At 41.1% G+C, this 24,655-nt stretch overlaps 1 protein-coding gene across 11 annotated transcripts in view; it reads left to right on the top strand.

Moving 5' to 3' along the window:
- The first annotated feature begins 851 nt into the window (after positions 1-851).
- The window catches only part of LOC131592130 (ubiquitin-associated protein 2-like), a 216,174-nt gene continuing 192,370 nt past the window's right edge, over positions 852-24,655 (top strand). For 8 of the 11 annotated variants that reach the window (XM_058863421.1, XM_058863420.1, XM_058863416.1 and 5 more), the window contains exons 1-2: positions 852-990; positions 15,581-15,720. In XM_058863421.1, the coding sequence (XP_058719404.1) occupies positions 15,622-15,720 (99 nt within the window). In that variant the 5' untranslated portion in view covers positions 852-990; positions 15,581-15,621. Of the gene's footprint in view, positions 991-1,113; positions 1,254-15,580; positions 15,721-24,655 lie in introns of those variants that run through there. The other 3 variants (XM_058863422.1, XM_058863423.1, XM_058863417.1) reach the window with 3 other exon arrangements.

Below are 24,655 nucleotides of genomic sequence, written 5' to 3'. Positions count from 1 at the left end.
GAAGGGGGCAAGTTAAAAACTAAACAAAGGAACATCAAAAACTTAAGAATATCTGAATATGTATGAGAATTTATGAATATGTAGTAAGATTCTTTTTTTAAGAGACAATCCTTTGTTAGTAAAGTGTGCTCTCTTGTCTGAATGCAGAGACACCCGGCCGTATCTGTATATTTTACTTAATTTTTATCTCCTAATTGTCTTTCTATTAAACTTTAAAATTCTATATAAAAAATATGTGAACCTCGGTTTTCACAATATAAATCTCTGACATCATGGATTAATTTTCCTGACAAACATAATCTGGCAATCTGAATGAGCCTTAATCTGTAACATAAACCACTCCTGCCAAAATTCTGGAGGGCAGAAAGTAAAGGCCACTTTTTAAAAGAAGCAAAGCCTAAAAAACCCAGAGCTCCTAGTTCCAACTGCTCCTTTGACCAGTGAGAGGTACTGAACCATGATTCTAAACGTTCACCCTGTTCCTAAACTCATCCCACCAGGGCCCAGGCTGTTTCCTAGGGTGTTAAGTCTTTTGTTTCCCCGCAGCCTGACAGAGAGCTAAGGTGGGTCTGCCTGTCCCCGCAGATGGCCTTTCTGGTCGGGTTCCATCATCACACCAACCCTCCACCGAGCGACCCCAAGAACAGCTGCGGCCTTCCCTCAGAGCAGTCCGCGGAGCAGCCGGCAACGGCGATAAGCCAGTACAGAGAAGACCCCTCACGGAAACGCCCTACACCACCTCCCCTCAGCGTAGCTTTGAAGAGGTTTAACCAACCCCTCCGCTGCGCGGGCGTTTGGGAGGAGGGACAAAGCCCCGGTCATATGATTGCCAGGGTAGGCGGAAGGGGTGGCGAGGAGTGAAGTGCGCGGAAGAGGATTGTGTTATGAGATATCGCGTGACGTCGTGTGGTGGGGGAAGAAGAGGAAGCCAAGCAGGTGGTCACGTGACTGTGGTGGGCGCCACTGCTGCTTTGTGAGCAGATTGGGCAGGTATCGCGTAGCGGGGCCAGGGCTGCCTCCTGGGGGGAGGACGGGGGGGGGGGGAAACGTATGGACGGGAATGCGCGCGCGTGCGCGCGCCTGCCCCCCTTCTTCGCTAGCTGCCCCGTTTGTGCGGTGGCTGCGGTGGACTCGTGCGCCTAAGGGAGGCCTGGTGCCCTTTCCCATCTTAACGGTTCGGGGGCAGCTGTTGGACCCTCAGCGGTCTGAAGCCCTGGGACGAACCCGCCGCCTAGGGCTGGTTTCTCATTCTGGTGTGAGCTCTTGTCCGGTGGCGGGTGTCTCCTGGGACCGCCCCTCCTCGGCGGGCCTGCTGCCCCTTCCCAGCTGCGGGCGAGAATGAGGGTGGTGGCGTCAGGGGGGGTGGATCTGCCCTACTTATGCTGGCGGCCGCCCAAGGGAAGCTTAGTCCTGCACTAGATTGCCACCTTTCCCCCTTCCCCCCATTTCCTCAGGGGCGTGGTTAGGGGCCGCTGAGTAGGTCGCGGTTGCGGGTAGCTCCTGCCTCAGTCCGGGTTCGTGTGGGGAGGGGAAGCTCACCTGGTGGGTGTCGGGAGAGGTGGATTAATTTTCTGCCCTTTTCTATTCTAGAGAGTAGGTCTTGCACCCCCTTCTCCTCATTTCTCGTCTCATTACAGCTGGGGGCGGGGGGTCTCTTCTGAAGGATTTGTGCTTCTCCTGGTTCCTTGGGCTTGTAGGTGTGAAGAAAGGGCAGGGGGTGCAGTGGACCTTTCGGAGAAATGCATCTGGTGGAGGGAAGCGTCTTTGGGTCTCTTTCTAACCTCGAGTTGGGCCAAAGGAGGGCTGGCAGCATGGGAAGGGAACAAGTGGGTGAATAACTACTGATTTGTGCCTTGTGTAGGGTGTTACTTTCATGTTTTCTTTATCGCCTTCCCCGGTGCTCCCTCATTGGTGCGGTAGGGCAGCTGTGTCGCGGTCACAGCTACAGAATTCACTGTCGGTAACATATTGGCAGCAACGCTAGGTTACTTGAGGACATGACAAGGAATGAACTGTTATTTCTGTTAACCATTTCTACTTAGTCTTTTCTCACCCCGACTATGTGTGCTTGTTGAGAATTGCAAGTCAGTGCAAGGCTTTATTATTGGACTGGCTATTTTTCATTTAAAAACAAAACAAAAAAAGCTCTTCTGTGTCTTCTGTTGTTGCTGAAGAAAATTATAGCAGAAAAGTGAGCTGGTAGAAACCCTTCTGAAAGAAATGGGATGTAGAAATGGACCTGGTGCACCTTTGAGCTTGGTGCATGGACATGCAGAGCCCCCTTGTTTACCTTCAAAGGAACATGTGGTCTCGTGGAACAGAAACTTCGGGTTTGGTGTGGAGCTATGTAAGGGAAGCTCATGAGGGCCAGCCTGCGTTGTCTCTAGCTACCAAGCAGTAATCGGTCCTTAGTAATCTCAATTTGAGTGAATACTGAATGCTTATACTACAGCAGCAGATCAAGGTGTGATAGCCTTTGGGGTAGTGGTGGTGCCTGGTGAAATGGAGGGGCTATTCTGGTGTGAGAGCAGCTGTTTTGAAGAAGAGAAATTGCAGTTGGATGTAAGGGACGGGAGGGGAAGTAGCACTTGCCATTGAAACAGAGCCCTTCACAACAATAGTAGCAATTCAGTTTTCCGAGGCTTTGCTTTGTTAATATTTGCTAAGGCCTTTTAGTAATTCCCTCAATATTGATACCTGAGCCTGATCTTTCTGTGGTAGTTTGATTTAAGTTGTTTGAAGAATATATTTTTAACCTTACACCAGGTAACTTGAAAGCGAGCAAGGCTAAATAATTTTGTAGCATTAATGATGTTTGGGACTCCTGGAAGGTTACACTGAGAAACTGGATTAACTAGTGTAAATCAATTTTGTGGAAAATGAAGCAGCTGTGTTTATAACCTCAGCAATTTAAAGGAGGTAGGGAAGAGTGGGAATGGGGCAAGCTCTGTTCTAATTGCTGTTTTATCAGTATGTTGATTTTTAAAAAAAAGTGTTTATAGTAATAAAAACAAAGGCATGGAAATTCAGGAATTTAGACTGTGTCACTTGCATTGTTTTGGCCAGTCCTCAAAAAAACTGGTGCCATGAATTGCAAAAGGATTTGACAATTCAGGACTTTGGAGTTAGACTCACCACTAAAATCTAAGGAAGCTGAGGGAAAACTCAACCAAAAAATCTTGTCTGTTATCAGGAGTGTGTGTGTGGTTTTTAATTTTTTAATTGCTTTTTTGTTTGTTTTTTTTTTTTTTTAGCTTTTTCAATTTTTAAGCTACCTTTATAGAACTTAGGAGCAGATTTTTGGTGTTTTACATTTCTTTTATGGATTTCTATGTGATCCTTTCCTCATAGAATGCCATTTCTTGGTATGTTTTACATTTGTTGGTGTCCCCCTAGTGATACTTACTGATTGTAGCAGAATAGTATGCTGATTAATAGTGCTTGAGAAATTCGTGTCATGGACTGTTAATATTATGTTAATAATTACCATTGATAATATTATTAATAATAGTAATATTTACTTGCAATTTCAATGAAATTTAATACCAGTACTTGAATAGGTACTTCATGAAAGACTAGGAATACAGACTAATATATTTTAATAATTTTTAAAATTTATCTCTGTCTTTTATTTGGTTAAAGCACATGAGCAGGACTCTGAAGACCTGTTTTCTGTGCCTGGGTTTACAAAAGCCTCATAGGACCTTGGTAAAAGAGAAACCAACTGACTTGTCATCTTTGTAAGGTGACAGATTAAAGAAACTTAGTGTTGTATTTGTATACTTCAAAATTATTGAATGGAAGGTGCTAGAGGAAATATGTGTTGTTATTCTGCCTGAGCTTTTTGTTGAATTTATACTTCTTGGTTTTTTTCTAATACAATCTGCTTGTTTGTAGCCCCTTTTGTCCTCTTTGCTTCTCAGAGACCTGGTTTTGACTTGTACTGTTTTTCATATAACTTTCCTAATCAGGTTATGCTCATTAAAGTGAGTGCCAGGATGAAAGGCTGTGAAATAGCTCCTTTACAGTTACCTCAGGTTCATATTTTACAAAAATAATACAGAGGGTTTCTCTGTTTTGCTCTGACATGAAAGTCCATATTCTTTAATTTTGGCCATCCAAACTGGGAATTTGTTGGAACTACCCATCTGCCTGGGGCTCCTGCAGGCTGTTTGAGGTGTGGTACCCTCAGCCCTTTTCTTTCCACTACTTTGCAATGCTACAAAGAGTAAACAGTGACTAAAGACAGATTAGAGGTGATACAGTCTGATGTCTAAGATCTCATGGCTTGCTCAGCTTGTCTTTACTATAGCATAATTATTTTGCTGAGCATATTGTTTTATTTATGTTCCCTCGAGACTAAAGCTTGTAAGATAGCTTATGTGAACAACTTTGCTCAGCTCCCTTGAAGTTGTTTCTACTCTCAGTTCTCTTGAATTTTTGTTTTTTTTGTTCAGCTGTCTTTGTGAAAGCTGCAAGACACTGTGGCTTCTTTTGAAGGTAAATTTGCCAAGCTCCCCCCCTCCCCCCAGCTTCTTAAAACAGTCTTTAATAGATGAGCTTGGAGGAGTTCTTAACCTGGATGTGTATAGCATTTTGCATTAAAAATGATGAAATGTTTTCCATATTGAGAGATCTTTGATCTTTCTCAAGACTTAAGGTTTACTCAAAGTAATATTTATATTGTAAACTTTATGGTTGGGGTCGGGTTTTTTTTTTTTGATTTATTGTACAGGAACCACTGGTTATTACAGATCTGCAAAAGATACAGATTCAGTGGAATTTGTGTTACAGGATCATTCACTATTTGAATCCAAAGTTAAATGGAGAAAACACAAACACTTTCTTAACCTCCAGATTTAAATTATTAGGTTGTACTTTTTTTTAACCTGGTTTAATGGAGGGGGAGTACCTATGGTTGAAGGTGTAAAATTTAAATTCAGTAGCCATGATCATATTCCTAAACATTTTAAATGGTTAGCTGTAGAGAGAGGAAGTTTTACTGCAATTTTATTCTGTGTGGTCTAGGCTTCATCTAGAGCATTTCAGTTGTATTTCTTATGACTAAAATACTGTTCCTGGAAGTAGGATGATGTTTTAGAGACCATATTGAGATTGCTTTTGAGCAAAGAAAATGAATTATTATTTGTAACTGTATTTGAGCAAAGAAAATAATTTTTTATCTTCAACTGTATTTATTTTGTGAAATGTTTTGAGGATGATGGATATAATAATATACAATGAAGCATATGGCTTCTGAAAACCCTTTTGTTTCCTCTATTTGGTTTCAAATGTTAACTGAATTGTGATTTTTTTATCATAAAACACTTGTGCTCATTGCCTCTGGTCCTGTCACTGGGTACTGCTGAAAGAGCCTGGCTCTGTTTTTGCACCTTCAGGTATTGATATGCTTTGAGACGCCCTCCTCAAAGCTTTCTTCTTCTCTAGGTTAAGCTACTTGATATAGTCAAGTCTGTAGTCTTTCAGACAAACTGAAGGCCATATGCTCTTACATGCCTTTGAGGAGGTGGATTAATGATTGAATCTAGTGTAGGGGTGGTGGTAACAGTAATTCTTGACTCTTGATAGGCAGAGAGGTGGGTGGGTTTGGGATGTGTGTTTAAAGTGCTGTGAAAATGCAATAAGATGCATATTTCAAATCCAAATAACTTCTGTTATTGCAAATAATGAGTAATTGGCCGTCTTTGCTCTAGCTGAAATGAAGGCCATAATTTGGCAGTTTTATAAGGAAAGAAACAGGTCAAGCATTTAATTGTCTGAGTGATAAAATTGCCCAAGTCATCTATATGTTCTATCTTGGAATTGTGTGGATTGTAAATGATGGTTTAATGTACATACAGCATGTAGGATAATTTAGGCTGAGGTGCAATATGATCTCTAAAGCTGATACTTGTAATATTTTAATACTGTTGCTAGAATTGAACACCACAGTTAGCAAAGCATGTATTCCAGATGCAGTCTCAATTTGAAGGATGAGGTGCTGCAATTAATATGAATAAGCTGAGATATGAAGCATACAAGTCCCTTTTCTTTCAAAATGAATAACTTGATCTTGCAGCAGAGTGCTTGGTCTTATAGATTGATGGTGAAATAGGTGACTCCTTCTTGGCATGTTTTAGAAAGCAGGCTTTCTACTTAGGCATTTTAATGTTGCATCGCATAGCATGTAGTCAGCATATATCTGTGGGGTCAAGTGCTGTTTAGTGCAGCACTGTAATGAATGATCCTGTAAAATACAAAAATATACTTAAAAGGAGATGTAAGCTTAAAAAAAAAATAAATTCCTGTGAAAAATTTTTCTTAATGCTCTATCAATAGGAAGGAAGGTTTTAAGGAAAATTATTTGCTAATTCCGATTTTTCAAACTTAAAAAAAAATTCTTTGCACATTCTTAAGTTTTATTATAAGCTAGTCTGGTTTGGAAAGAAATGGTAGAGGAGAGTGAGAACCTCCTTTCAGAGACAAAAAACACATAGCAGCCAAACAACATATAATCTCAGACATGCAGAGAAAGCATGGGAAGCTGGAGCAGTGACTGTGGGTCTAGAAGTCTAGGGATGGTTCACCCCCACTTCTGTTGTTAAGAAAATAAATATTGAATTACGTGTGATAAGAATTTTGGCAATTTGACATAATGTTGCCGCTGAAGATGAACAGATCACATGGACACAGGTCGAGGTGTGGTGAAAGAAAGAGCGAGTTTATTTTTCTCCACAGGATTTATAAGCTTCTGACCATGGCCAGGGATTGGATGGTCAGGATAACACTTTCTCACTGCACTGGCCATGAGAGATGCCCATCACAAGACGTGTAACAGAAAGAATGTACACATATCTATGTTTACAGTTACTGTCCTGGGAAAGTCTTTAGAAAACTATGTTAGCAAGCTCAGAAGCTGAGTTTTCAGGGCGACAACATAATATGTAATTTGTCTCTTTGGTATCTTTAAAAAAGCAAAACAAATTTTATCTCCTACGTCCTAGTTAGTTTCTTAATCTTTTTTATATTGAACACACAAGAACAGCCTGGTTGACTTTTTGATAAAATTGCGTGGAAGGCACTTGATTTATCTGCTCATTTCTAGTGTGTAGTATGTTTGAAGTTGTAAAGATTGTTAATCCTTCATCTCTTTTGGATAGTTTTGTATCATTTTGGTGTAGATTGGATAGACCTGACCTCACGGAAAATTCTAGGGCAACGTAACAAGAATAAGTGAATTTACATGTGACACCAAGTTGAGAAGTTGTGATCATGAGAAAAATAATGCACAAAATCAAGTAGGAATACCTGTGGGTAAAATCAAGTTTTCTGACTGAAGCAGTTCAAGATGAGGTTTAGTATCAAAAGAAATTAATAAAACCCACCTTGTTTAAAGCTAGACAGAGTGCTAACAATGGTGTTGACAAGAGAAGGAGCAGTCCATAGTTGGCAAATAAATAAAAATCTCTTGCAGCTTTCATCTCTCAGTACTCTTTATGTGGTGACAGCTTGCAGTTGTGCTGTATTTGATATGAGCTAAAACTTGATTTTAATGGAATGAACTGTTTGGGTTCTACTTGCACTATGGATTGAACTTTGAATGAATATACAACCAGGTCCCCAACATGAACTAAAACTCTTGTCACTATATTTTCTCCAAACTCTGCTCAGCCATCCTTCACTTGTGTGTGACTTCAGGAAGGATGTTTTCTGGTTGCAGAGGGTAATTATTTTCATCTCTGAAAAACCTGGTGTGGTTTGGTTTTTTTTCCCACAGCTAGAAAAACCTTTCCTTTTGTGAAGGACTAGTTAATGTTTTTTTCAAGCCTCCTAGTTAATGCAGTGCATAATTGAGTCTGATTTTTTGTTGCAGGGGGTGACCAGGCTGTAGTTCTGCTAGCTGCTTCTTTGTTGGAAGTTGTAGACACTGTAGTGCCCTTTCACTGAATGCTTCTAAGGAAACCCTAGGAGGGAAAATACCCAGGGTTACCAAAGGTAACTTTTCTGGTTTTCTTTGTTGAGAAACAGGTATGAAGAAATTTGCAATACTGATGGTTCTTTACCACTGAATGTAGCAGTGATGGAATAAACAGCAATTATACTGTGTATTAACTAGGCTAGTATTTTCGTTTATCTCCTTAGGCTACAAAATAAGAGAGCAGAGGACTTGGAAATGGAGGTGTTCCTTTCCTCCTGTAGCAAGAGGAAGTAGAGTGTGTGCATGGCTGTGAAAGCACCAGGACCCACCTATGAGCCACTGTGGTTTCTCTATGTTTCCTGACCTGAGATACTGAGTCAGTTCAGGACAGCATATGGTGTGCTGTGTGATGGGAATACATTCTCTCTTCTACTTCAGTAGTTTTTCACAGAATCAACTAGGATGAAAAAGACCTTTGAGATAATAGAGTCCAACCTATGACCTAATACCACCTTGTCAACTAGACCATGGCACTAGGTGCCACATCCAGTCTTCTCTTAAACACCTCCAGGGATGGTAACTCTACCACCTTCCTGGGCAGCCCATTCCAATGCCCAAACACTCTTTCTGTGAGGAACTTCTTCCTACTGACCAGCCTAAACCTCCCCTGGTGTACCTTAAGACTGTGTCCTCTTGTGTCACTGGTCACCTGGGAGAAGAGATTGACCCTCACCTGGCTACAACCTCCTTTCAGAGAGGGTTTGCATAAGAAAAGCCTTTTTTATGACAGAGAGCAAGAAATTAGGTCCTTCTATCAAAGATGACAGGAACATGTATTTAATTTTTCCTTCAGGTCTTAGAATATCAGACAGGCAAGGTTTCTTCAATTATTACTCAGCAAAGATACATACTTTAAAAATTAACTTGCTGTTGGTTGCCCCTTCTTCACATGTTCCCCATGATGGCTGCCTCTCAAAGATAATTCCTATTTACTATATATTATATTTCTATGTGGACCAGTTCAGCTTTTTTTTTTCCTTTCTTTCCCCCTCCCCCCCCTTCCCCCTCTCTATTTCATGGCATTAGCTCTGGTCTGTGTTATGGTCTAGTAAGATCCTCTAGTTCTGATGGTCCTGAGAGCGGCACTTAGATATATAGACTAACTGCATGTTATTTTCTAACTGTGTTACTCAAAGTTCCATTACAGTCAATGGTAAGTTCTGGTAACTACTGCATCTTGCAGGTCCTTGCAAACATGAGGCTTATGATTAAGACAGGGATCAGGATTTTATTCTTTTTGCATGTGGAAGTTCAGCTATCTAAAATGGTGTTCTTGCAGAAAGGCATCAAAAGATTACAATAGTGATTTTGTAGATATTGATGTTTGAAACATAAGGTTGAGCCCTCTGACTCTTCTAGGACGTTCATTCTCTTGTTTTTCCAGAATCAGGACAAATCAGGAATGTTGTCTTCTGACATCAGCAGAGCTAGGTGGGTTTTGCTAACCAGGTTTTCAGTAGTCTGAAGATTACTTTCGTTGTGTGAAAGATAAGCCCTAGGTGGAAGTTAGTTAGGCTTCTCCAATTTTGGTGCAATTGTCCTTTGTTGTTTTTTTTTAAATACCAGTGAAAGTTGATTTTGGGGAAATTTATATTCCTCCTTCAGAAATTTCTGTATGAATAAGGGTACTTGTTGCATCTGAAGTTTGAATGTTTATGAAGAAATTGAGGGCAAGTCTGTTGGATGTTTATTGGGTGTAGCTGGCAGATTTTTATTAAAACAAGGATAATCAGCAGTATATACAAAAATGTAAACCATCTGTTAGGCAGAGACACTGGAATAATAGTAAAGATAGATATTGTGAGATTAGAAAATTTTATTTTTTAAAATAATGCTAATCATATTGCTTGACTTTTGTGATTGAAACTTGCTCTACTAGTGGAAAGCATGCCCTGTTCAGTTCCCCTTCCACATCATGCTTTTGAGGGGGGCCCTGGATGTGTAACCAGCCTTTGCCTAACCAGTGTTTTGATGGTGAACATTTCTTTCTCTTACAAAACAATGCTGTCTTTTCTTTATTTGCAATACCTATTTGTATATTTCTCTCTTCCTCTGTATGACATTTGTTTAAGAATAGTAATCCTTGAAATGAACTTTTTTTTTTTTTGCTGGTAGTGAAAAAGTATTGATTTCTGTAGATTGGGGATGCTCTTAGGTCATTATAGATTGAATTGACAGATTAATAATTTTGACTAACAACTCAGTGGGTTTTAAGAGTGTTCACTTGTTTATTCAGTATGCTTTGCTAAGACAAGTGGAAGTGTATATGTTAGTTTATATGTTCATGTTGGTACTCTGGCCACTCCCAGCAATCTTCTTTTATTGGTAAAACATACCAATAATATGTTTTCTCTCTCCTGTGATGTTCTGCCAGTAATGTAGGTCTACTCCTGGCCATCAATATTCTTCCTATTTACCACAGAAAACTAAGATGAGACAGAAATCTTCCAGGGGTCCATAAGCTCAGGTTTGGTGGTATTGGTTTGGAACATTACAGACACTGAGTAATCAGCACCACTCCTGAGGAACATCTGACTCTTGTAAGCTTTTTCCCTTTCAAGCAGTAATAAAGGTGGTGAAATGCTTTAGACAACAGCTACAGACACGTTTGTTTTCCTCCACTCTTTTCTTCTCATGCTTATGTCATGCTACTGCATAGCAGTAAAATCTATACTCATTGATATACTCATCATACTACAGTAGTCATGCCATCATAAAGCAGTATCCTGCAGCCTTTTCTCAGTCCTGTCATTGTGAGAAATCCTGAGTAACTTTCTGATTTCTGCTTTAGGAATGGTATTCTCCAATTTAGTGCTCCCACTAAAACCATGCTGCTGCTTGCTTCCCCCCTCCCCCTGTGGGTTACTGGAGAGGAGAATTGGAGGCAGGAAAGGTAAAGATCAAGGGTTGAGATAAGAACAATTTACTGGAAACAGCAATTCGATAAGAAAATTAACAGTGACAGCAACAATATTCATAACAAAAGTGTACAAAAGAGAGTGATTCACATGCAAAATGCTCACCCTGACTACTTGGAACCTGTGCTACCCAATGGGTAAGGATAAAAAGGAATAAGGAAGACCCTCCTGTTGAGTCACAAAGTTGAGAGTAGACCCCCTTGCTAAACTGAGCCCCAGACTTGACCAACAGTTTAGGCCCAAAGGTTTTAACAGCACTTAATTGATAGCTTAAGTTATGTAACTTTTCTCTAAAAATTCTTTTTCGTTTCTTTTTTTCTCTTTCTCTGATTCTGCTGCACTTCTATATTTTTCTTTCCTCCCCTGGATTTCTCAGTCTCCTCTGAGCTGAGCTCCTTTGGGATCCTCCCTCATGGGGAGTCCCACTTATCTCAGTTCTCCAGGTTTGAAGAAAACTCCTGAGCTCATTAGAATCTTGTTTCTCGTGTTTATTAGAAGGTCATTACAAAACTTGGCAGGTCTCTCCAGACTAGCTGCACAAGGTTAATTCACTGCAATCTGGTACATTTCTTTCTGATGGTACAACAAGGCCTTGTGGCTCACTTTGTGTTTGAAAGCACAAAATGGCTCCGAACTACGCAGTTCTTTTATCTTTATACTTCTTCTTATCCAATTAACAATAGACACGTATATCATTTTTCTTAATGACCCAATGACCCATCACCTGTGTGCTACACTGCAGCATTTTCTAACCAATCACTATTACCCAAAAACCTCTAGAAGAACATGAAGAAGAAGGACAAGAAAACAGTCTAAATCCTCCATCTTGCCTTCTGCTTTCTAAACTAATTTAAACTCTAACTTTTTCACCCAGTGACTTAAGAAATTCTCTAATCTACACACTCACACTTTTAGCTTTTCTAACTTTAACATTTGTTTTCATGTATCACCATGAAAACATGCTCATGAATTTCATATATGAAATTCAGTGTTTTTCTGGATCTTAGAACTAATTATGAGAAACAAGGGCACACACTCTGTGTCTCAGACTCTAACAAGTTAAACAATTTAACTAAAGATTAATGTAGAATTTACTATAGAACAGTAACTCACCAGCAAATTTACCTACGAATCTAAAGTACTTGAGAATGTATGAGAGCAACATTCCTAGTCCATTTACTATAGCATATTCACACTTGCGTGCACACAGACCTAAAGAATATGTACAAAGTGAATATGTACCTGTGAACAATTCCCCTCAAAATCAGTGACATACTCACGTTGGATGCCTTTGCATCTTCTCAGTGGGTGAAGGGTTGAGCCTTGAGGAGTGGGGGTATCAGCCTGTGATGTCATTGGCATTCAGTGACCCTCCAAGTATAGCAAACTTTAGAGTTTGCTGGCTCTGAGAGGCCCCACTCAGTGGGAGGTTGCTGGTCACAGCCTGCTGTGGTCCAGGAGGGCTCAAAGGGTCTCACTTTGGATTGCTGTTTATAAGGCTTCAAGAGAGTGGGCTTTAGTCATAGTAATTTTCCATTCTGGACACAATTTGGGGCGGTAACTTTCTTTGAAAGTTCAATAACATAAATGGTAGTCCACTTGGGTGGTTATTTAGGCAAGAAAAATAAGTTTCCAAGGCTGTTTGTTAAAAAGCAGGAGCTCATTAAACAGCACCAGTTTCTGGGAGCAGACAGTGTTTCTGATAAACTCAAGAGGAGCTCAGCCCAGGTGCTGCTGTCAAGGCTGAGGCCTAATGAGCATTTCTCAGATCATAGTGTGGCCCAAGGGTGGAGAGGGGATGTACCACCACACTATAACTAGTATAGTGCACTATCTTTGAAGTAATTATATTAAAGCTAGAAAAAACAATTATTAAGTAGAGATTGATATTACCCATACCAGTGATGGTGGGCAAATCTCTTGCTCATCCACAAGGAATAGCCTTGGTGGGCATTCCCACTCAAGGAAGGACATTTTAGAAGACCCTGCCATTAAAAAGCAGGACTGAGCTTTTATACTAATGTTTGACTGTCAGTGGTGTTTCTGGGCCAGCTGTGTCAGTTCAGCAACTTTAGATAAGTTATCAGTACTATCACTTGTTGGTTCCTTTATCTCAGGTACTTTGCCAGGTCTGCCATATTTTCACATCACTATAGGGATGTTTAACTTTGGGGCTGATGAGTCAGGCTGGTTTCAGCATTTCTTCAACACCAAAAGCTGCATGACCCCCCCTTCTCCCTTCACCAGCAATAGCTTTGCAAATAGGGTATTGTTCAAGTTGTTTTACCACCACTCCAGGCAGACCATCCTGCTACATCCCCATCTTATTAGTAATATCCCACTTAATGCTCAAAATTGTAGTTACTATGGTAATTTGAAGGCAGTTGCTAACTGCCTTCCTCCTTCCTGTTGCTTTGGTACTTTAAAGTAGGTGTGGTAAGGTGTGAAACCTCAGCCTGGTGTGGTGAAGTGATGTCCATGCCAGGGGGATGCAATGTTGCCCTCGTCAGTGCACTGTCAGTGGTGGAGCAGGGCCCTTCAGCTGCTTCTCATGCTGGGGCTGGGCTGGTTGTTGTGTCTACTGTCAATTGTGCTTTAAGATGACTGTATTACATCTGAAATGGGTTATAACATGCCCATGTTGGCTTGATGGAGACTGTCAAACTGGGGGTGTGTTTCCACAGTTGTCTGAAGCGAGTCCAAGTTCATACTGCTGCCAGGAAGAGGCTCTTACCATCACTGGTTTTCTGCTTCAGACCTGTTACCAAATTGTACTGCTCATGAGTTGCAGTCAACAAGATGATGATGTTCTCTAAAGATCTTGTTGTATTCAGGTCGTTTGGGCTGTTTTCATAGCAGGCTGATCTTCCTGTGCTGCTTCATGCCCCCAGGAGTGTTTCAAATATTTGTGTGCATACCTTTTTTATTGAGAAACCGCCAGACTATTCAGCTGAGTCTTCACAGAAGTATGGCGAACGTCGTTTATTTCTATCTTTAGCACACTTTTATAGGGTCTGACAGGGTCCGCGGGCTTAGCGAGCTACTATTGGTTAATACATATGGTTTACATTCTTTCCTCAATGCACAAGGCTATTGATTTTCTTTCATTCTCGCTGCTTCAGGAGAGTTTCAAGGACACTACTTTTAATATCATCGCTTATACCAAAGGCTGGCTTGTGCAGACAGGCTTTTACTAAAATATCATGCTTTTACTCTGTTAAAATGTTTTACTACACTTTTTCCTTAAAGTACCCTTTCATCCTGAAAAACAAACATGGATTAAACAACAAATTGAGACCCAGTTGAGTTAACATATCTTAAATCACAGTGGGCTACTTCCAGACTATCATAGGTGAAGTTATTAGTTTGTCTTTCAGAGAGGCTAGTGCTCTCTGTCATGTTCTCTATTAAGGGTGCTTGGTTTTATTTTTTTCATTGCTTATTGTGGTATGCTCAAATTGTGATGAGTTGATTGATACTTTAATTGTTGAGTACCCATTCCTTGTGAATGCCAGTGAGCAGTTGGGTATTGAACATGTCCAATGATCATGACAGTGGGCTCAGTTTTCATCTGAGCGTTATTGTGCACTGAACTCAGTGCTAACCAGCTTGCACCAAAGCTGCTGCCGTGACAAGTTGTGTGCTGAGGCATGTTTATACATTGGGGCTGCAGTAAAAGCACTTTGCTGCTTGTTTAGACATCTCCTCCTGCCCAGGTACACCACTCGTAGGTTGTCCTCAGTTCCCTAAATTTGCAGGTTTTACTTCCCAGTGTCATGGGATAGAAACCAGGCAGTTAACTCTGACCTGACCAATCAAGAGATCTGTTTCCAGTTATCATAGTAACTATAAGCCGTACTTGTCAATTAATCTTGTGTCAGGTGCTGTAAAAACACAGGGGGAGTAATAAATTTCTTGTTTCAAAGTAATTTTAATGATAGAGAAAGAATTAGAAAGTAAGCTGACTGCCACAAATGGGATAGCACTGGTGGTTGGATGTGGTTTAAGTTTTGTTTTCTTTTGTTGCCATACAACCAATGTATATTTAAAGCAGGGTAATAGGTAGTTTTGTAAATAATTTCTTTAAGTGTGAGGGAGAACATAAAAATATTGGTTACAAAGGTTGTATTTAAAGGTAAGGATCATAATTTTTCTATAAGAGAGAATGAGAGTGGGAAGTAGAGTGGGCATTGTCTATGACTTCATGTATGTGTGCAGGAAAGCAGTTTAATTATAGGGAAGAAAGGAATGGCCTGGTTTGTGAATGTGACTTTTCTGTTAGCATTCTGAGTGGGTATGAGTGGTTAAATTCTAGGCATCAAAACAAGACAGTAGATATTAAAGAAATATAAGGAGTGATCCAGCTGGAGCTGGAATTTCAGCAGAGTAGCAGATAGAAAAGTCTATATGCTAAATAACTGGGAAAAGCTGTGAGATCCAGATGTTGTCTGGAAGTAGAGATCTAGACAGACCCTGGTCAGCTGACAAAAATGCTTTTTATCCACTTAATTTACCCCTTTACTGTAAAGATTGCAATAAATCAAAAAATAGTGTATTGAAGCTGCTTTCTCAGGAGTCTCTGTATAGAGTTTGTGGTAAAGGCAGGAAGAGTTCAATCTATTACATTTGTATATTATCAGGGTATTGAATTAGTACCCTGCCTTAACTCTTTTTTTCCTTTCAGATTTTCTATTTTGTACATACGTTGTTTTGTATATACTGTATATGATGACTTCAGTGGGCAGTGAACGTACCCGGGGCACTAGGGACAAAATGCAAATTTCAACCTCTCAGCCAACACAACCACAGAAACAAGTAGTACAGGTACGTGCTACTATATAATCTTCTTTGAGTTGAAAGTGAGCATGCAATGATTTGTTTCTTCCCAAAGTCAGTAAAAACTGAGAAAAGATGTGTGTGTGGGGGGATCTGTGGTCTAATTTGGAAAAGTCTGTTTGTTTTATATCTTGCTTTAATTGCTTAGTTATCCAGCACAGCATTAAATTGTCCCTGTATTCTTGTCTCTGAAGGAGCTTTGTGTTCTTCAGCAACATTTCCCATGAGTGAGGAATTCTATGCCTATCTCTGTCAGGATTTCTGTCCTGTTACCTTAGTGTCTTCAGAGCTCAGCTCTTTCATATGCCAGATTCATAATGCTAGAAAATTTCTGGTCAATAGAGGAATTTGGGTGGATGGGAAAAGCTTTGTTAGATCCATGTTGTGTTCTACAGCATGATTCAGCATATTTAGAAGTCACAAACCCCTAAACTTGTGCAGTGCCTTCACAAAGTGAAATGAGGATAGTTGTCCACCAGCAGACTCAAGTTATTTTGAGTATTTGCAAGACTGAAATTAAGCTCTTACCCCATTGTCTTGGTTCTCAGCAGCAGAATAGTTGTGTGCTTGTCTGGGTTAAAGTGCAAAATGTCTCTGTTCCTGGCAATTCATTATTCTTTTGTCAGGTACTTTTCAAAATTTTATTAAATTCAAGAATTGCCTCAGTTCTCAATCTAGAGGTGCTCCCCTGGGAAATTGTCCTATTTTCTAGACTGATCTTTAACATGGAGGGGCTTTTCTGCTCTGTACAATATTAATTATGTGACCTCAAGCCCTTATCTCCTTGTGTTACAGTGCTTTGCATAGTGGTGATTCATGCTAATGTGTGGGTTTAGAAAGTGATTTTCAACAAATGAAGTTGAATTTGTTTTTGCTTTATAACAAGTAAGGGTGCAGGACTATAACAAGCAGGTTGATAGAAGTGATGGGTTCCCCTTCTTTGATGTTTGCAAGACAGCAGTGGAGTACTCTGCCCAGTTTTGGGTTCCCTAATGCAAGACAGACATTGGCGAATGGGAGCAAGTCCAGTGAGGGGCTGTGAAGATGGTTGAGAGGCTGGAGCACAGGATGAATGAGTGGTGACAGAGGGAACTGGATTTGTTCATCCCTAAGAAGGCAAGGCCAGGTTGTCTTCTATTAAGATACCTCATGAAAGAGTATAGAAAAGGTGAAGCCAGCCTCGGAGACAATGGCACAAGTTGGAACACTGGAAATTTCAGCTGTTAAAAGGAAAAAAAATTGTTTAGTGCAAACACTGTCATGGATTAGAGAGGTTGTGGGACCTCTGTCTGGCCTGAAGCAGCTACTCTGATGGGACATGCTCTCAGTGGGAGGTTGCACTATCACTAGGATATATTTGCAACTGATGTGATTCATTGATTTTAGGCATTAAGTCTTAGACCTTTTTTTGCATTTTTTCCACTTATTCTACCTCTTGCATAATAGATATTGGTTTGGTTATTTCAGTGGAAAAGATGATTATTTAATATACAGCAGATATGTTTTAGTGCACCATATATTTTTACTGTTTAGATCAGATGAATCTCTTTATGCTTTACAGATCAACAAAAACATGTGGGATGATACTGTTCAATTACCACTGATTCATTTTTTGAATGTAGAATAATGTTGCTTTCTCAAATGGAGATGTCATTGTCATAGTCACATTGAACATCATTTAAGTTATTTAAGAAGTTACATCACAGTTCTTTTTCATTGTTTCTGAATAATAATTATACTATTTTATTTTAAAATCCGGGCCTATTACTGTCACTTTGTGTTTTGCATACTTCTGTTTTCTGGTAGTTCAAAGTTTTAAAAAATTTCCTTCACTCTGTTATGCTGCAAAGATAATGTATCTTGTAAGGTTGAATAAAGTTCTAGCTGTCTTAAGATGCTACCATTTTCTTAGTTGCAATTAAAACTTAATTATCCTATTTTATAGGATACTATAATGTCGCTTGTAACAATGGTGCCTTAAAAACAAAGAAGAAACACTGACTGGGGAAAAAAAGCAAAACTTTTTGTGACACTAATTTGGTGTTTGTGCAGTAAATACATCTTGTGGGGTTTTGTTGGGTGTTTTTTTCTTCTGAATCTTCAATTCTGTGTGCAATCCACTAGCATAAATGTTAGTGATATTGCACCTGCTTGTGTTTCTAAGCTTTCTCCTTACACAGGAAAGCTAAAGATATTGTTATTCATTTGATAGTGTTATAAAGTTTGTATATTTTTGTCTTCTAACATGGACTTGAAAAAAGTTGGTTTACAGATGAAATGAATCTCAGTGGTTTCCTGTTTCTGGTCAAATATCCCATCATGTCTCTATAGAAATTACACTGAATGTTTCTATTCTGGATATCTTTAAAGGAAATCTCTTCACTAGCTAAAAAGTTGCTTTGGGCACGAGGAGGCTGAAGTCAGAGCAAGAAGATGGATCATCAGGACTTAATTTCTGAAACCAGCAGACCTTTTATTTTTGCTCTCTGCTGAGCTCTCAGTAGATACCAAGAGCAAACTTCTTCACACAGAGCACTGCACTGACTCGGGAAGCTTTTGCAGAGGGTAGCACCAGGGCTGGCACTGGGAATTCCAGAGCAGGCTCCCCTCTTGTGTTACTGATTGTCATATGAAGCTGTCAGCATGGCACTTTGAAAATGTGAAGTAGTGCAGAGTACTTAACTCTGTTACTGTCTTAGTTTAAGACAATTATATGGGGTGGAGACTCCACAATGAAATACCTCCTTGTAGTTTTAATCACTCCCCTTTCACCAATAAGGAGAAATGAATGCAAGAAGATATAAGTGAAAAAAAAACCCAGTTTACTAAAAAGAAAAAAAAGTAATAACCACTAGATACAAAGGTGCTGAGTCACCTCGTCTCCCTGGGAACAAAGAAAACAAGATGGTGGAGAAGCCCCCTCCTCCCAAGATGACGGCAGCTGTAGCAGCCCACGTGGCCTAGAGGACAAAGACAAGATGGCGGAGAAGCCCCCTTCTCTGGACCACTGGCAGAAAGAGAGAACAAAGGAAAATCAACACAGCAACTGAATCTCTGCAGTTCCACAACTCCCTTCTCCCTCAAACAACCAACAGGGGACAGGGACAAAGCAAAACCTGGAAAAATCCCTATTTTTGTCCAAAAGGCTTCAATGCTGCTGAAATGCTGGAAGAAACTTCCCTCCTTGACATGGCTAGAACTGGAGCAGCAGCTGGAAAACTTGTGGAGAATGGGTTTGACTCCTCCTTGGCAAATTGCAGGTGGCTGGAACTGGAGTAGCAGCTGAAAAACTCATCGCCTCCTCAACAAAACAGCAGGCAGCTGTGGCAAAGGTGTTTTGAAATCTGCTCTGAAGTAGCTTCGGATTGCAAAATGCAGCTTTCTGGTTGTAACTAGGAGATCTGCCCAAGGCAACCCCCTCAGGAGCCCAGAGAGAACAAGAGAGCTCATTGGTGTGCATTTCCTGTTTTTAAAAGGACTCAGCCCCCCTCCTTTTTCTGAACTGGGATAAAAGACACAAGTTCCACTTCCTGGGTTGTCAGGTCTTAAAGAGACTAATAATCTTGGGTAGGTTGGCATGGAGAAGATATGAAATACATGAGGTTTTTTGGGTCATCTAGGTCACCTAGGACAGTTACAAATGGTGATTGTCTTGGAACATTGCTGCTGAGCAAAACAAATATTACTTCCCTCAAGGAACTAGGACAGCTGCAGTAGCTTCTTAGCCAATAAGCAGCTGGTGGTTTATGGTGGAGTAATTTTTTAGACTCAGGATTTACACTTCGTGATCTCTAAAGCTTGCATTTGTGGTAAACTCCGAAAGTGAAGCAGTTTGAGACTGATTAAGTCTGAACTTGTCAGGTACAGAATTTCATGTGGGTATCCTGTGAAGTTAAACTGCCTAGGATGAATCCTTTCTGTCAAGAATTTCGAGGGATGATGTGGTCCCCTTCTCAATAATGAAGACATCAACTTGCATTTTGGATCCTGGCTTCCTTCAATATCAGCCTTCTCTAGCATGAGATAGTAGTCTCTTCTTTTTGAGCAGAAATCAAATGAGATCCAAGTTCATGTAGCATAGTTATCTTCAGTATTTTCATGGGAGTGCAGTTCAAGTAGGCTGCAGATGCTGAACTATGAAGAGTGGTCTGTATGATGTGCTGTTAATGTTTTTTAGTAGTTTTCTCTTTAGGGTAGCCATAGCCTACTTGGGTTTATGGCTCTTTACTGCATTCATCCATTTTAGTCTTTCAGCTTTTGGAGAAGTTGCCAGCATGGATTTGTTGTCCAGAAATGTTACAAAAGCACCAAATATTTTGTCAAGAGAAAGATTTTTTAGGAGTTTTCAGAGACTAGTATTCAGTTATAAAAAAAGGAAGGGCAGCTGTTCACGAGGCATGACTCAGTTTCTAAGTGCTCATAAAACTACGGTCAGGTGATGTGACAGCTAACAACTGGCCTTGAAAGCCTCACAGACACAAGTAACCGTGACCTTAACTCGATCAGCCTATACCTGTGAAAGAAAGGAAACATCTTTGGGAGAGAGAGCACTGAGAGGTGGAGGGACTTGGCTGCAGAGAACAGACGCCAGCCAGTACCTGATGAGCATGTACGCAGGCAGCTATTGGTCAGTGACCGAGTTTCTAGCCAATCGGGGTCAACCATATAAAAGCAAGTGGTGAAAATAAAGTTTTGGTATTGCCACATGAACCTCGGAGTGTCGTGTCGTGTGTCTCAACTGGGACAATTGGTGACCCTGACATGATGGTGATAGCCTAGGCACGTGGAGAGTGAGGTGATGGAGCCCAGTGGAGAGAGACCAGCCTGGACAGCTGACAACAGCGTGGAGAGGTGTAACAGTCCAGACGTGTAAATAACAGGGTGAGCTGCTGGGAACATGGGGGGACAAGTTTCAACAGAAGGTAAAGCTATAGTGAATGTATGGACCCTTATGTTGAGCAAAAGAGGGATTAAATATGGTGAACAGGCTCTGCAAACTTTTACAGTTTTGCAAGAGCCAGGTTGTAAAAGCCACTACAGAAGCTGCTTTCAGTATTAAAAACTGGGAACAAGTTGGTAAATTGATTCTTGAGTCAGCCTCTCAGGGAAATAAGACTGCTATGAGCATTATGAGTACCTGGAGGTTGGTGCTGGATATGTTAAAACTGATAAAAGCCAAGCAGAATGCGAAAGCAGCAGCAGAGGTGCTGCGGGTGCCTCCTGCTGAAACATCCCAAAATGGCAGAGTGCCGGGGGAGCAGTCGGGGGGAATAGGTGCCGCATCGGGTTTGCAAGCAGAGGGTGGATGAGAAACCAGAAAGGGAGCAGCTTTCATCTGAACTCTCTAACCCTGCAGAGCACTGCACCGCCAGAGCCCCCCTGCCACCGGCATCAGGTGCACATGTGCAGTGCATGGGTCTGCCTGTGCTGCAGCTGCCAGAGGCATACACTCTTGGTTTCATGCCCTGTATTACCATTAACCCGCTCAATCCTCCTCTGCCTGCAGCTGATTGGACAGCCCAGCCACTACTTGGCACGCCCATTCCCAGCCTCAGCGTCCAAACAGAACCCAGATGCTGAGTGGCACCTGGCACCGGAAGCACTGGCAAGGAGATGCCAGTGCCTGGGGCTGTGGGATGCCACACTTGCCATGTCCACAGCCAGGGGTCAAAAAGCCCAAGGAATGCTGCACAGCAGCTGCCATCTGTAGCCAGAGCCCGACATGGCACTCTGAGCCAGCCCTGGCCACACCGAGAACTGCCACCCCAAGGGGTCCCAAGCAGCTGGCCCCACGATGGGACCAGGGATCAGGGCATGGACAGGGCTGCTGCAGGGAGCAGCGGCTGGTGCCCTCCCGGCTGCCACAGCCCACCATGGCCCACTCACCTGTGGTGGTGCAAATGCCCAGCATGCAAAGCAGACCCAGAGGAACTATTCACAAAATTAGGATGCATTGAGGAAGGCTCCTTTGGTGAGGTCTTCAAAAGAATTGATAATCGGACACAGCATGTGATTACCATGAAAATCATAGATGTTGAAAGAGAAAAACTAAACACCCTTAAATTCCTAGTTCAGGAACAATTAAATCAAGGACACATTGAGCCTTCAACAAGTCCATGGAATACCTCTGTTTTTGTAATTAAAAAGAAATCAGGTAAATGGAGATTACTCCATGACTTAAGGAAAATTAATGCAGTTCTGGAAAGTATGGGTGCTTTACAGCCTGGAATGCCATCCCCATCTATGATACCTGCTACCTAGGACATTTTGATTGTTGATTTGAAAGACTTTTTTCACTATTCCCTTACATCCTGAAGACTCCCCAAAGTTTGCATTTACAGTGCCCTCCATCAATCATGCAGCACCAGTTGAGTGATATCAATGGAAAGTGCTGCCACAGGGTATGAAAAATATCCCAACAATTTGTCAATGGTATGTTGCACAGGCACTCTCAATAGTGAGAGAACAATTCCCAGGAGCATATTGTTATCATTATATGGATGGTATCTTGATAGAAACCCCAACCAAAGAAGGCCTTGTGCAGATTCGGCCAAGTTTGATGTGAGCACTGCAAGAGTTTGGGTTGCAAATTGCACCAGAAAAGGTGCAGCAGCAACCCCCATGGAAGTACCTGGGAGTTAAAATATTAGATCAAACAATACAACCACAAACAATTCAATTTGCAACCAAAGTTCAAACCTTAAATGATTCTCAAAAATTTCTGGGTATCATCAACTTGGTAAGACCTTACTTAGGGTTAACCACTCCGCAACTATCACCCTTGTTTAATATTCTCAAAGGTGATGCTGAGTTAACCTCTTCAAGGAAATTAACTCCAGAGGTAAAAACTGCACTTGAAACAGAGCAGGCCATAATGAACAGACAAGTTTATTGGTTATGTCCTGAAGTTTGTATTACAGTGTTTGTTGTTATTGTTGATTTACACCCTACAGGTATCATTGGTCAATGGGACACTCAGTGGTCTGACCCACTACACATTTTAGAATGGATCTTTTGCCCCATCAACCTAAAAAGACAGCACCTACTATTTTTGAATTGATTGCACAATTGATTATTAAATGCCATCAAAGGTGCTTGCAGCTAAATGATAAAGATCCCTCAAAAATTATTATACGTGTACAAGAATATATTGAATGGTGCTTTGCAAATAGCACAGCTCTACAGGGCACCTTACAAAACTTTACAGGGCAAATTACCTATCACTTACCCAGTCACAAACTGCTACAACTAAGTGGGACCACTGCGTTGTCTTTGAAACCACTAATTGCACACCCCTGAAAGGTCTCACAGTTTTCACTGATGGATCTGGGGAAACAGGGAAAGCTATTGTGACCTGGAAAGATGACAATGGATGGCAAACACTAGAGGATCACAATAGTGGATCAACTCAGTGGAATTATGTGCTGTAGGTGTGGCTTTCCAATGATTTCCTCATATTCCATTAAATATTGTGACCAATTCTGCCTATGTTGCAGACATCACACAAAGATTGGACCAAACATTACTAAAAGAAATTGATAATGCTGCACTATTTGAACTGTTAAAATCTTTGTGGCATGCAATCCAAGCTAGAACTTGTCCCTATTATATATTGCATAATCAGAATCATACAAATTTGCCAGGCTTTATAGAAGAAGGTAATGCTTGAGCTGATTGGTTAGCTAGCCCTGCCTGGACAGTGCCACATCAGGTATGCTGGCACAAGCAAGAGTATCACATGCCTTTTTCCACCAAGGTGTTCAAGCCCTACAATGACAAATTTTGCTAACAAATACAGAGGCACACAATATTATTAATACTTGTGCTGATTGTCAAGGCTACACTCCACCACTGCAGATGGGTGTTAACCCCCGTGGTCTGCGAGCCTTAGAAGTTTGGCAGACAGATGTCACACACATTTCAGAATTTGGTCACTTAAAATATGCATGTTTCAGTAGATACTTTTTCATCTACCATGTGGGCATCAGTTCACACTGGAGAAAGAAGCTGTGATGCCATCGCACACTGGCAGTTAGCCTTGGCTGCCCTAGGCACTCCTCATACTATAAAAACTGATAATGGCCCTGCATACCTCTCACAAAACACTTGACAATTTCTACAGCTCTGGGGTGTGTCGAGCCACACTAGTATTCCTCATTCCCCTACAGGACAAGCCATTGTTGAGTGTGCCCATGGCACTTTAAAGCATATCCTTGAAAAACAAAAAGAGGGAATGTGTGGTGAAACCCCACAGAGTAGGGTGGCCAAAGCTCTGTACACTTTAAATCATCTAACAATACTGCCAAATCCCCCAAATCCTGTCCTTTAAAATCACTTTTTAACATTACAGTCCTCTAGTGGTGTCCAGTCACCCAAGCCTAAGGTATTGGTATGGGACCTCATTATCAACAAATGGGAAGGTCCTTGGGACCTTGTCACTTGGGGGCGCGGGTATGCCTGTATTTCCACAGATGCTGGTATTCGATGGGTACCTGCTCGGTGTGTGTGACCTGCTCTACCCTCTGCTCTGGATCACAACCAACAATGCCTCCCTGATGGCCCCACAGCAGATGCCATAGAAAAGTAACCAGAACTACTGTTTTGCACCCACTGTGTGGAAATATGGAACCTTTGGAACAACAATTTACCTATGACTTCACTTAAACCTCAAGAGTCAAAACAATTTAAAGACATTACTAGCAGAAGGATGTGTAACTTTTAATTATGCACCTGGACATGACATGTAAGACCAAACTGAAACAAGAAAGCAAAATGTTTCCTCTGATAGTTTCTGGATTGAATTGTTTATAACAAAAAGGTAAATGAAACTTCCTTAAGTTTGAGTGATTCAGTTATAGATGTAAATAGCCTGTGGCATGCCATCCAGTGAAATTGTGCTGTTACTGTTCTTTTTTCGTTAGCT

This window comes from Poecile atricapillus, chromosome W (assembly GCF_030490865.1).
Source record: "Poecile atricapillus isolate bPoeAtr1 chromosome W, bPoeAtr1.hap1, whole genome shotgun sequence".
NCBI classification, from domain to species: Eukaryota; Metazoa; Chordata; class Aves; order Passeriformes; family Paridae; genus Poecile; species Poecile atricapillus.
Note: the sequence above shows the minus strand (reverse complement) of the source record. Positions and strands in the feature narration are given on the sequence as shown.